This window comes from Gekko japonicus, unplaced genomic scaffold, assembly GCF_001447785.1.
Source record: "Gekko japonicus isolate JY-2015 unplaced genomic scaffold, Gekko_japonicus_V1.1 scaffold888, whole genome shotgun sequence".
Classification (NCBI taxonomy): domain Eukaryota; kingdom Metazoa; phylum Chordata; class Lepidosauria; order Squamata; family Gekkonidae; genus Gekko; species Gekko japonicus.
Window position 1 is genome coordinate 162,772 of NW_015159740.1, and position 11,931 is coordinate 174,702.

General features: G+C 43.8%; 1 protein-coding gene across 3 annotated transcripts in view; it reads right to left on the bottom strand.

Moving 5' to 3' along the window:
* Window positions 1–7,808: 7,808 nt before the first annotated feature.
* The window catches only part of IRF6 (interferon regulatory factor 6), a 24,912-nt gene continuing 20,789 nt past the window's right edge, over window positions 7,809–11,931 (bottom strand). For all 3 annotated transcript variants that reach the window (XM_015429527.1, XM_015429533.1, XM_015429540.1), the window contains 2 exons: window positions 10,617–10,735; window positions 7,809–8,550 (listed from right to left, as the gene is read on the bottom strand). In XM_015429527.1, coding sequence (XP_015285013.1) covers window positions 8,329–8,550; window positions 10,617–10,735 — 341 coding nt within the window. In that variant the 3' untranslated portion in view covers window positions 7,809–8,328. The remainder of the gene's footprint in view (window positions 8,551–10,616; window positions 10,736–11,931) is intronic.

An 11,931-nucleotide genomic window follows, 5' to 3' on the forward strand; every position in this document is an offset into this window, starting at 1 on the left:
CATGCAGATACGCTTCGGAAAGGTCTATGGAAGCTAGATAATCCCCTTTCTGAATGGTTGGTAAGATGGATCGCAAAGTTTCCATCCAGAATTTCCTGTCTTGGACATGCTTGTTCAATCTCTTGAGGTCCAGAATAGCTCTAGTGTCCCCATTTTTCCTTGGGACCAAAAAGAATATTGAGTATACTCCCTGTCCTTTCTGTGCCAGGGGGACCAACTTTATTGCCCCTATATCCAACAAATGTTGGATGGCTGCAAGCATTTGAACATGCTTGGTGATGTCCCTGTGCTTTGCTATTTTTATAAGTCTGACTGGGGGTTTGGAGTGAAACTCCAGTCTGCAACCATTGTTCACAGTGTCGAGAATCCAGCGGTCCGAAACCGTCCAGTTCCACTGAGTGGCAAACCTCTGTAACCTTCCCCCAATCTCCGAGTGACTCTGATTGTGACGATAGTCATGCTGAGACACCTTTTTTGGGATTCCTGCTATTTGATTGTTCCCCTTTTCCCTGAGAAAAGGGTTTGGAACTAGGTTGTCTGGACTGCCACTTGGATTTAAAGAGCCTGGAAAAGAAAGGCTTCTGACCTTTTCTGATCCCGAAAGGGCTGAAACCTTCTCCTACACTTATTGTCCCTCTTTTTTGATGGTAAAACCTTCTTTTTGTCTCTGTCTTCAATCAAATACCTATCCAGACCTTCAAACAGAGTCCCATCCTTGAAAGGGACCGCAAGCAACCTTAGCTTGGGATGAGGAGTCGACGTCCCAAAGACGCAGCCAAGTGTTTCTGCGGGCCGTAATGCTACAGGCCATAGCCCTGGCTGACAACTGCAAGGCATCCAGAGACGCATCAGCAGAAAACGCTATTGCTAAGGCAATTTTCTTTAATTCATCCTTGAACTCCTTAGGTATATTACTCCCAGACGAAGCTAAGTTTTCTGCCCAGTCATATGCTGCCCTAGCAAATAAAGATGCAGTGGTGGAGGCTCTCAAGGACTGAGAAGAGGCCTCGAAGTCTCTGCGCAGAGCCTGTTTAATACGTCGGTCACACTGGTCCTTGGGTAAGCCCTCTGTGTCCATGGGTAAGACAGCACTGGAAGACAGACTAGAAATCGGATCATCCACTACTGGTACTTTCAGTCTCTTAGTAGCTTTAGGCATTAGCGTATAAAACTTAGAGAATAAATGGTGACTGGCCTTAGGTTTTGCCGGTTGTTCCCATTCAGCCTTCATAATATTAAAAAATGAAGCTGGGAGAAGAAGCCCTGTCTGTACCTTGGATAGTTTAGGCATCAGATTGCCAGCCGTCTTGTTCCTCTAAAACTTTAGGCTTAGATGAAAGATCCAAGGTTCTTAGGACCTTGGGGAGAAGTTTAGAGTAAAACTCCTGGGAGCCTTCCTCTTGCGTTTGTGCCTAGGAGGAGAGTCAGAGCTGCTGGAAGAAAGATCTTCACAGGGTTTTGATCTCTTAACAGGCTTGCCCTGTCCTAGCAAAGTCTTAGAGGTCTCTGCTCCCTGAAGGGTGTCTAACATGTCCTTAAAACCTTTCCTCATTTCAGATCTGAACCAAGACACCAGGTCAGACTTTTCCTGTTCCCTAGGATCCAAATCTGGTTGAACTGTATCTTGATTGGACAGGGAAACAGACAGTCTGGGGAAACTGAGATCGCTTAGAGAACTGTCTCTGTCTGGAGAAACCTCTCATTTAGCTTGGTCGGCAATCTTGTATCATTCTGTGGGGAGAAACAAAAGTGAAAAACTATTCAGGTTAACTTAAAATGGCTGCCACTTTATCACACCCGAATGAGCTGCCTCGGCAAAGTTTGGAAAGAGTCAAAGTCTGGGGGCCTGGGCCAAGAAAGATAGGAACCTATCCCTCAAAGCCCCCCCCATGCCCACTGAACAAAACATTGCCAAATAGTCGTTTACCATTCCTGCGTCACCCCGAATTCAAGATCCCGGGTGAACAACCTTCCTGCCCGGTTCATGCACATGGCGCCCGGACTGAAAAGACCCTAGTCCTTTGCCACAGTGTTTCCGACCCCCTAGGCTCCATCCCCACTTGGGAAGGCTTCCAGGGGCCCAGCGAGACTCACCACCTGCAATGGTAGGGTCGTTCTCGTTCTTTTCGGCTGCGGCAATCCTTCGCCTAAGCGTGGGTACACCGTGCTGCCAGGCTCCTCCGCACCCCTGGAGCACAGAGGGGGTAGGCCCTCCAACCAGATAGGGTAAGACCAGGAGACAGTAGCCAAGGGCCGATTTGGAGCTGCGCCAAAAACCGGGGACAACCCAGCTCAGCCTCGCTCGCCCTCCTTGCCGCTACTGATGCACTAAAAGTGTGGCAGCTCCAATCTTCTTTCTTCTCTTCCTGTCGAAGTAATGGCGCTCCTGGAGCACGTCCTGCTGGAAAGCAGGGCCAGCAAGAACTGGGGAAGTCGCAGGGGATAAGACCCGTCTCACATGGATCAAAAGCCTGGAGCCGACCCTGCAGAAGGGGGCGGAGCTTATCCCAATCGTACAGACTGTACCCGCTATGGAGAATGACACTTCTGAGAACAGGCTAAAAATGTGTTAGGTAAAACTGAAAATATTCATCTAAAATGTCAAAGTTCAAACCCTTCTCAGATATAATTCTGCTAAGGTCAATCAAATTGTTTTAATTTTAAAAACACACCTCAGTGTATTTTGGAATAAGCTTCACTGAACCCAGAGAGATTCCTGAGCTGATGTGGATATTCCAATTTACTAATTTTAGGTATTCCCAGACAATCTGCACACAGAAATTTTTTTTTAAGGCAAGTTAATTTTTGTAAGGCAAATTACTCTCTATATATCAGAGGGTAATGCATGAATAGTACCAGGTTACTCCTTGAAATTGTCCACAGAGGCCATGGATTGAAATTGTCCACAGAGGCCATGGCTGGTGACATGGACTGCCGGACAACGACTCGAGATAGCAAGAGGAAGGATGCAGGCTTAACTTGTAAGGGAAATTACAGCTGTTTCTATACAAATGCTAGAAGTGTCCGAGGTAAAATCGGGGAGTTGGAGTGCTTGGTGTCGGAGGGAAAAATAGACATTGTGGGTATTTCTGAAACTTGGTGGGATGAGGAAAATCAGTGGGACACAGTGATTCCCGGTTATATATTATATCGGAAGGATAGGGGGGGAAGGGTTGGAGGTGGGGTAGCTCTGTATGTCAGAGAGGGTATAAAGTCTAGAAAGATTGAGAGGCTAAATGAATTGGATTCGCTTCTGGAAGTTCTATGGGTTGAAATAGGGGGGCCAAAAGGAAACTTAACACTGGGAGTTTGTTATCGCCCACCAGATCAAAAGATAGAGGAGGATTATAAAATGATGAATGCCTTAAAGATAGCAACTAGACAAAAACACTGTGTAATAATAGGTGATTTTAACTACCCACACATTGATTGGGTCAATATGTGTTCTAGCCGGGAAAAAGAGATTGAGTTTCTAGACACTCTAAATGACTGTGCTATGGAGCAGATGGTCACGGAACCTACCAGGGGAGAGGCGATCCTTGATTTGGTCCTAAGTAACACTCAAGACCTGGTGAGAGATGTAAAAGTGATTGCACCGCTTGGAAACAGTGATCATAATGTTGTTGAGTTCATCATTTGTACAAATAGAGAATTGGCCAAAAAGACTCACACAACCATTTTTAACTTTAAAAGGGGTAATTTCTCTGATATGAGGGGACACGTGGGGTGTCCAGAAATGGTCCGAGTACGTCCGCTATACTCATTGCAGCATTCTAGTAGCACTACGTTCAAGGACACTCCCAGCTTCGATGTTCTTACCACCGTTGATAGTTGGATAGTTTAGGCATCAGATTGCCAGCCCCTGATTGGAACTCTGAGTCTTGTTCCTCTAAAACATTAGGCTTAGATGAAAGATCCAAGGTTCTTAGGACCTTGGGGAGAAGAAAGAGTCTGGACTGTACAGACGGCATGACTTCTTCCTCTTCCTTGAATAATCCCCTTCCTCCTGTTCCGAGGAAGAATCCGAGGACTGGGGCATTAACTCCTTATGTCCCAGCTGGTGGTTAAATTGACCAAAGGAACACTGAGCCTTCCTCTTGCGTTTGTGCCTAGGAGGAGAGTCAGAGCTGCTGGAAGAAAGATCTTCACAGGGTTTTGATCTCTTAACAGGCTTGCCCTGTCCTAGCAAAGTCTTAGAGGTCTCTGCTCCCTGAAGGGTGTCTAACATGTCCTTAAAACCTTTCCTCATTTCAGATCTGAACCAAGACACCAGGTCAGACTTTTCCTGTTCCCTAGGATCCAAATCTGGTTGAACTGTATCTTGATTGGACAGGGAAACAGACAGTCTGGGGAAACTGAAATCGCTTAGAGAACTGTCTCTGTCTGGAGAAACCTCTCTTTTAGCTTGGTCTGCCATCTTGTATCATTCTGTGGGGGGAAACGAAAGTGAAAAACTCTTCAGGTTAACAAAATGGCCGCCACTTTATCACGCCCAAATGAGCTGCCTCGGCAAAGTTTGGAAAGAGGCAAAGTTTGGGGGCCTGGGCCAAGAAAGATAGGCACCTATCCCTCAAAGCCCCCCCCCAATGCCCGCTGAACAAAACATTACCAAATAGTCGTTCACCATTCCTGCGTCGCCCCGAATTCAAAATCCCGGGTGAACAACCTTCCCACCCGGTTCATACACGTGGCGCCCGGACTGAAAAGACCTTAGTCCTTTGCCACGGTGTTTCCGACCCCCTAGGCTCCATCCCCACTTGGGAAGGCTTCCGGGGGCCCAGCAAGACTCACCATCTCCAACGGTAGGGTCGTTCTCGTTCTTTTTGGCTGCAGCAATCCTTCGCCTAAGCGTGGGTATGCTGTACTGCCAGGCTTCTCCGCACCCCCGGAGCACAGAGGGGGTAGGCCCTCCAACCAGAGATAGGGTAAGGCCAGGAGACGGTAGCCAAGGGCCGATTTGGAGCTGCGCCAAAAACCGGGGACAACCCAGCTCAGCCTCGCTCGCCCTCACTCCTTGCCGCTACTGATGCACTAAAAGTGCGGCGGCTCCAATCTTCTTTCTTCTCTTCTTCCTGTCAAAGTAATGGCGCTCCAAATGAGCACTGCTGGAGCACATCCTGCTGGAAAGCAGGGCCAGCAAGAACTGGGGAAGTCGCAGGGGATAAGCCCCGCCTCACATGGATCAAAAGCCTGGAACCGACCCTGCAGAAGGGGGCGGAGCTTATCCCAATCGTACGGACTGTCCCGCTATCCGAACCACTGGAGAATGACACTTCTGAGAACAGGCTAAAAATGTGTTAGGTAAAACTGAAAATATTCATCTAAAATGTCAAAGTTCAAACCCTTCTCAGATATAATTCTGCTAAGGTCAATCAAATTGTTTTAATTTTAAAAACACACCTCAGTGTATTTTGGAATAAGCTTCACTGAACCCAGAGAGATTCCTGAGCTGATGTGGATATTCCAATTTACTAATTTTAGGTATTCCCAGACAGTCCTGGCCCCACTGGTGGACCTCCTGATGGCACTGGTATTTCTGGCCACTGTGTGACACAGAGTGTTGGACTGGATGGGCCTTTGGCCTGATCCAACATTGGCGTCTCTTATGTTCTTATTTCCAGTGCCTGTAATCCAGCCATAGTTCTTATGCTGGTTAGAATAAGCATTGTTAGAAATGGTTCCCTGTGTCATAAAACAGCCCTTCTGAACACTGCAAACGCTGCTAAACATGGGATAAAAAGTAGGCAAGAACTTGCAAAGGAATTACATTCTATCTAATTAGACAAAGATTGTAAGTAGCTATGTTTGTCCACCAGGGGGAAAAAGAGCAGGGTAATATCTTTTTATTAGGAGTCCTCCCTCTTTTTTGTATTGTGAACATCCTGCCTGATGTTCTCTAGAACTCAAAAACATATTTATTACTTTAAAGTTGTGTTGCTCCTAATAAAATAAAATTTAACTGCTATTCATTCTGTCTAATACAGGTTTTACATTCACATCACCTATGATTTATATAACAGTTTACAGTTTTCAAAGCCATTTATATACATTATCTCAGCAATCTTGGCAAGATAGGGTAGTATTATCCTCATATTGCACAACAGTGGTTTGTCTATAGCTCTGGTGAAATTTGTACTGGGGTTTTCCTGGCTTGAAGCTACCAACCGGGGGGGGGGGCGGAGACAATTAAGTAAATATGCAACAATTTAGCAGCAATAGGATATATCCATATTACAGATGCTTAAATTAGTGTCACAGGACATGCATTCTTAGAAACTTCATCCTGAGTCAACTCTCCAGAGTTTAGGCAGTCATTTTGATGTATTTCGAGACATAACGTAGCTTTTTAATGCAACCAGAATCCTCAATTTAATGCAAGCCCAGTACATCAGATCCACTTTTTAAAATAATATTTATCCTAGAGCAAATATGGAGTGATTTGGGAGCTATGAAAACAGGCTGGAAAGTGAAACATTGCTATAAAGGGTAATTAGTATTTCTGATACCGTGAATGGCCCTGTCCTGCCCAGGGCCACTTCCTTTCTTGCATCAGGGCTGAAACTAAAACCCTAAGCATTACTTTTCCTCATGCTTTAAACATTGACTTCAGTGGGGAGGCCAACCTTTCATCTTGTCATTCCTAAAGTAATTAACAGCACACATTTCTTTTGAGACCCTGTACTGATACCTACTGGTATAGAATTGTTTTCATTTCCCCAGCCCTTCATGATTGATTCCCCACCACTGGAAGGCTTATTTAATAGGTGGCAATTTACATAATCTTTGTAGCATTAAATTACAGCAATAGGTCAATTATCAAACATAATTAACACATCATGATATGTTAAAACCAGTAATTGACAGCTCACTCTAGCTTAATGCTACAGCAAAATGTCAATTACTGATTTTTTTTTAAAAAAGCTCTCCATTAAGTGGGTGGTGGTGGGCAGCTGTGTTGGCTGAGTGCAGCAAAGTGTAAGGAGAGCTGCCATGTGGGGAAGAAACTACAAGTTTCAGTTATAAGCTGAAACTCAAAGCACGCAAACTATATTTCTCCTCTTTCAAATTAAGATGTTTTCAGCCTCCACTTAGAACAAAGTTCAATTCCAGTGAACATTGGTGTGCACTTTGAATATGCTTTGATCACGCATACAGTCCACTAGTATGGAGCCAGCAACACATGATTAGCACTTAACCATATTTATGGTGGTACATTGTAGTGTGCTTACCAGCACAGAAAACTAACATGCAAGGATGTTGCTCTTATTCAGTCCGGGGGGCGGGGGGAAGCTTAGCAACCAAAATATTCAGCCATATTTACAACTCTCTAAATTGCCCTAGTAGCAATATTCAAGGAGTTTGGGTTTAGAACCTGATGACATGAAACTGCACCTGTACAGAGAAGACGAAACACTGTCTTTTCATATCATTTGACAATCTGATGAATGCTGGAGCATAGCTAATGTATCGGGCTGAAGAGCAGCTTTGCGAGGCACTTGGACACACCCTCACTGGTATAGTCCAGTAGAATGCATCATTTATGTTTGTAATCAAGATGAAATCTTCTGATAATGACTATTTGCCACATTGTATGATAGCCAATAATTACAACCTAGCATCGACTGAATAGCTTTTGTTCTTGGAGACCTGCATCAAATGATTATGAAGTTATTTTAACAACACTTTATTCAAGCTTGAAAAAAAAGTGTGAAACACTATCAAGCTGTCCATGTAAAAAGGAAAATCCAGACTATTAATTCTCACATGAGTATTTTGCAAAGCAATTTTATTGAAGACTTTATGGACCTTGAGCTTTTGCTTTACATTAATCAAATATTTCATACATATACCAGCTCCTGACTTGAAAAAAATTGTACTATGAAGTAGAAACCTGCATCATATGTAATAGAAGAGTACTTTCATCAAGGCACAAGTAACAGGTTAGTTAAAATAAACTTAGTTTCAAGTAAACTGGGTTTAGTGTTTCTATTAAAACCTTCTGATGTTCCTTGGGCAAAGCAACATGTGAGATCTAGTCACATGAGGAAAACTTTGTCATGTTACATTTAAGTAAGGCACAATATAAAAACATCACTCCATTTATTTACATAAACTGTCCAAGTAAAAAGTGGTAAAATGCCACAGAAATTCTGTCTACATGCAAAATATGATCTGAATTAATGCAAGGTTATTACATTATACCATTCATTTTTATTTAACTCACTTGAGGATAGTTCAAAATAAGTTCAAAGCTATTCTTAATCAGGATCACAGTATCCACATAATTGATCAATCCAGGCAGTTCCTTGTTCAGGCAAAGCCTGATTATCATTGTGCTGTGAGGGTTGGAGGCATTTGCATGTTTGGTGGCTGCATTGGCCACCCTTCCTGATGATTCTGCAACAGGCGGTAGAGTTGTTTCAGCTGAGCAACAATGTTGTCCTTGATATCAGGAGTAGAGATCTGAAGCCGCACACTGCCACTGTCAAAGGAACGTGTGAAATCACCAGAGAACATCTCATAGATCATCCGAGCTACAACTGGAATTACCTGTTTGAAAAATCCACCACTTTAGTCCAGATGCAATTACAGATTGCAACATACTAATCTAAAAAACTCTAAGTGAGAGAATGCATTTGCAATCCAAAACCAAATGTTTTAATTTCATTGCAATTTATTTTTCCCATCATGGCATGAGTTACATAGATTCTATTCTGAATTGCTAGGCCTATTAATGCATATCTGAGTCAGCATCAAACCCAAATGATCTGTAAAGTGCTTCACTCACAACTCGTGCCTGTAACGGACAGATGCGCAGCTGACATAAGCTTTGTCGGCAGAATGGGAGAAACAACTGTGAAGAGTTCATGAGCAGAGTCTGCACCAGAGTTCATACTCAAAGGTGTGAAACTTCTCATGCTCTTATTCAACCAATCTAAGTAGAAGAAAAATAACAGAGCAGCCCCAAGATGTGCTCCTTCCATGAAGAGACAGATATTGCTCATGGAAGCTGATGTTTTCTCTTCCTACAATGCTTCAAAATGATCTTCCATCACCAAGTCAGCAAAATGGCTTTCAATCACCATGTGTGCGCTGGTAAATACAGATTATCAAAAAAAATTCTTGTAAAGATAATACAGACAAAAAAAATTCAAACTCTCAGGAAATGCACTATATACATATAGGTAAAGGTAAAGGTTTCCCTTGCTCAAAAACCAGTCGAATCTGACTCTAGGGATGTGGTGCTCATCTCCGTTCCCAAGCCGAAGAGCCAGCACTGTCCACAGACATTTCCGTGGTCATATGGCCAGCATGACTAGATGCCAAGGCGCATGGAACACTGTTACCTTCCCACCGAAGCGGTACCTATTTATCTACTTGCAATTTCTTGCTTTTGAACTGCTAGGTTGGCAGGAGCTGGGGCCAGAGATGGGAGCTCCGTCTTGCAGCACTCGGGTCTCGAACTGCTGAACTACCAACCTTCTGGTCTGCAGTTCAGCGTCTTAACCACTTAAGCCACCGCAGTACATATAAAGTACTATAAATAAGAAAGAATCTGAAAGTTAACAGCTTTGACAACACCAGACCTGTTATCACACAAAAGTAAATTTCAACTCTGTTTACTACAGGCTTAACTCAGTTTGGGATTCCTTGTTTACAACATTATTTCTTTTAACTAATAAGGTACACAAACCTGCTTAGAATGACAGCTCACTGATGTCTTTTGGGCTGATTTGGGAAAGGGAAGGGGGGAGTCCTTTTCAAAGCAAAGGGTAACTTGTCAGCAAGCCATTTTCACAAAGCTCCTGCCACTGCTGTTAATATTGCCATACCAGAGAGATGCTAACTGCAGGCTCTTGCTACTCTCAATCTTCTGTGCACAATGCCTCTTTATTACTAGCCTGTTTGCTCGTGTGTATAACTATGGAATCTGCTGCCACTCTAGCATGGAGAGTCTCCACATTCATCAATGGTTTCTCATCCTGAATCGTACGGATAGGATCTTGCAGATTACAGAAGTCCCCACCAAATATGCTCTACAGAAATACTGAAGTCCAGATTTAAAATTTCTGGTATGCTTTTATTTGAATAAACTGGAAATATGTAATCTCATAAACAGAGCCATTGATACTACATACCAAACTATTTTGGAGATTCGACATAATACTATGAATGCAATAAAATGCTAATAAGTTTAGTGACACACCACCCATGAAATACCTGTCAAAATAGAGAGGTATGCTTCCCAAGTTCAGGTTGGGGTTCTGGCAAACCTCCAAGATGAGGGACTTAGACCTGGTACTGCTACCAAGAATGCTTTGATTACATACGCTTAATAATTAAAACATGACATAATAGGTGCACTGTTGACAAGTATTCACATTAGAACATATAGAATACAATGGTGCCAGGCACAGATTTCATCTGAGAAGCTCAGTTTTGAACCTAACTCAGTGTATGTGGACAACAGATTTCCAGGAGTTAGGGCTCCAGAATTCAGTTTTTGCACCACAGCATTTGCTGTTAACTAGCATGGACTTTGTGTGGAAGTCAGCTACTGTTCTTCTAACAATTTACACTGTTAGTGTTTCTTCCAGGATTCATTGTTCTCTTACCTGAACAACGATCAACTTTCTCTCTCTAGATTTCCCATCTGGCCATTCTTCTCCGAAACAAAAATAGATCTCATATGGTGGCTCTTTAGCAATCTGCCCTTTCTGGTGAGCAATCAGTTCTAAGAGGAAGACCAAAGCAAAAGCTGCTGATACCCAGTGAGAGATGCACACATCTGAAGAAGACACAGTTATCCAGCTCAAAACTGAATGCTTTTTAATTTATTTCTATATTTAAATCCTGCTTTGTCCCCACAGGAACCCAAAGCAACATCATTCTCCTCTCCTCCATTTTATCCTCACATCCACCACCTTTGAGAGAGAGACAGGTCAGGTTAATAGAGAGGGCCCGGCTCAAGGTCAACCAGTGGGCTTCTATGGGAGAGTTCTCCTAGATCTCAGTCTGGCACTTCCTTCTGTCCCTCTTCATAATCCTTCTACCTAAAGATTATCATCCCAATGCCATAATCGATCAGTGCTATGATTTATTTTGGCCCCATACTGGATCAGTATCATAATAAGTGGAATATTTATTTATTGAACTTGTATTCCGCTCTCCCCACAAGTGGGCTCAGGGCAGATCACGAAGCCATTCAGCATCTCTCCTTATATATAACTATTTTGGTGGTGGCACTCTGAAGCTCTACCACTGGCTGTGCAATGCGCTCCCTCAGCCATTGGCCCATCAGCTGCCACTCAAGAGTACTCGTGTGCCATTGGCCAGGTGCCTGGGTCTGCTTCTCTTCCCCACCCACTCCCCCTTCAGCCACTGTGCCATCAGAATTACTGGTAAATGGCTTTCTCTCTTGACGAAGACACTTCTCCTGCTTGCCTCCTGTGTGGGACTAATTGTTCCCTCTGTGGCTGTTGGTAGGTATAACGAAATGGCAGTTACCTGTGTTTGTGAGATGGCTGTGGTTCTTTGTTTAAAATGTTCCCCGATAAGGTTTAATTGAGCTGTAGTTCCAGAGAGGGGCCTGCAGGGGTATCACTCACTGGGTTGAATGGGGCTTCCTCATCTGCTGGCCTACAGTTCCCAGGTGCCCAAGGCCAAAAAGTGTGGGAAAACAGGGACTGTCCCAAAGGGCAGGGCAGCATCAATATAGACTGCAGCCCATCCAGGGAGGAAGCAGTCTTCGTCCCTGGGAGGCATCAGAAATTCAGCCATTCCACAATCAGCTGGATTGAGGAATGAATGGAAGTTTCCCTGCTCTCTTGGGCAAGAGATAGAGGCTGAAATAGAGCCAGAGGCCGGTCCAAGAAGAGATCCTATCCTGAGCCCACAACCTCCAGAGGTAGAGAGTATTGTGTGTAGGGA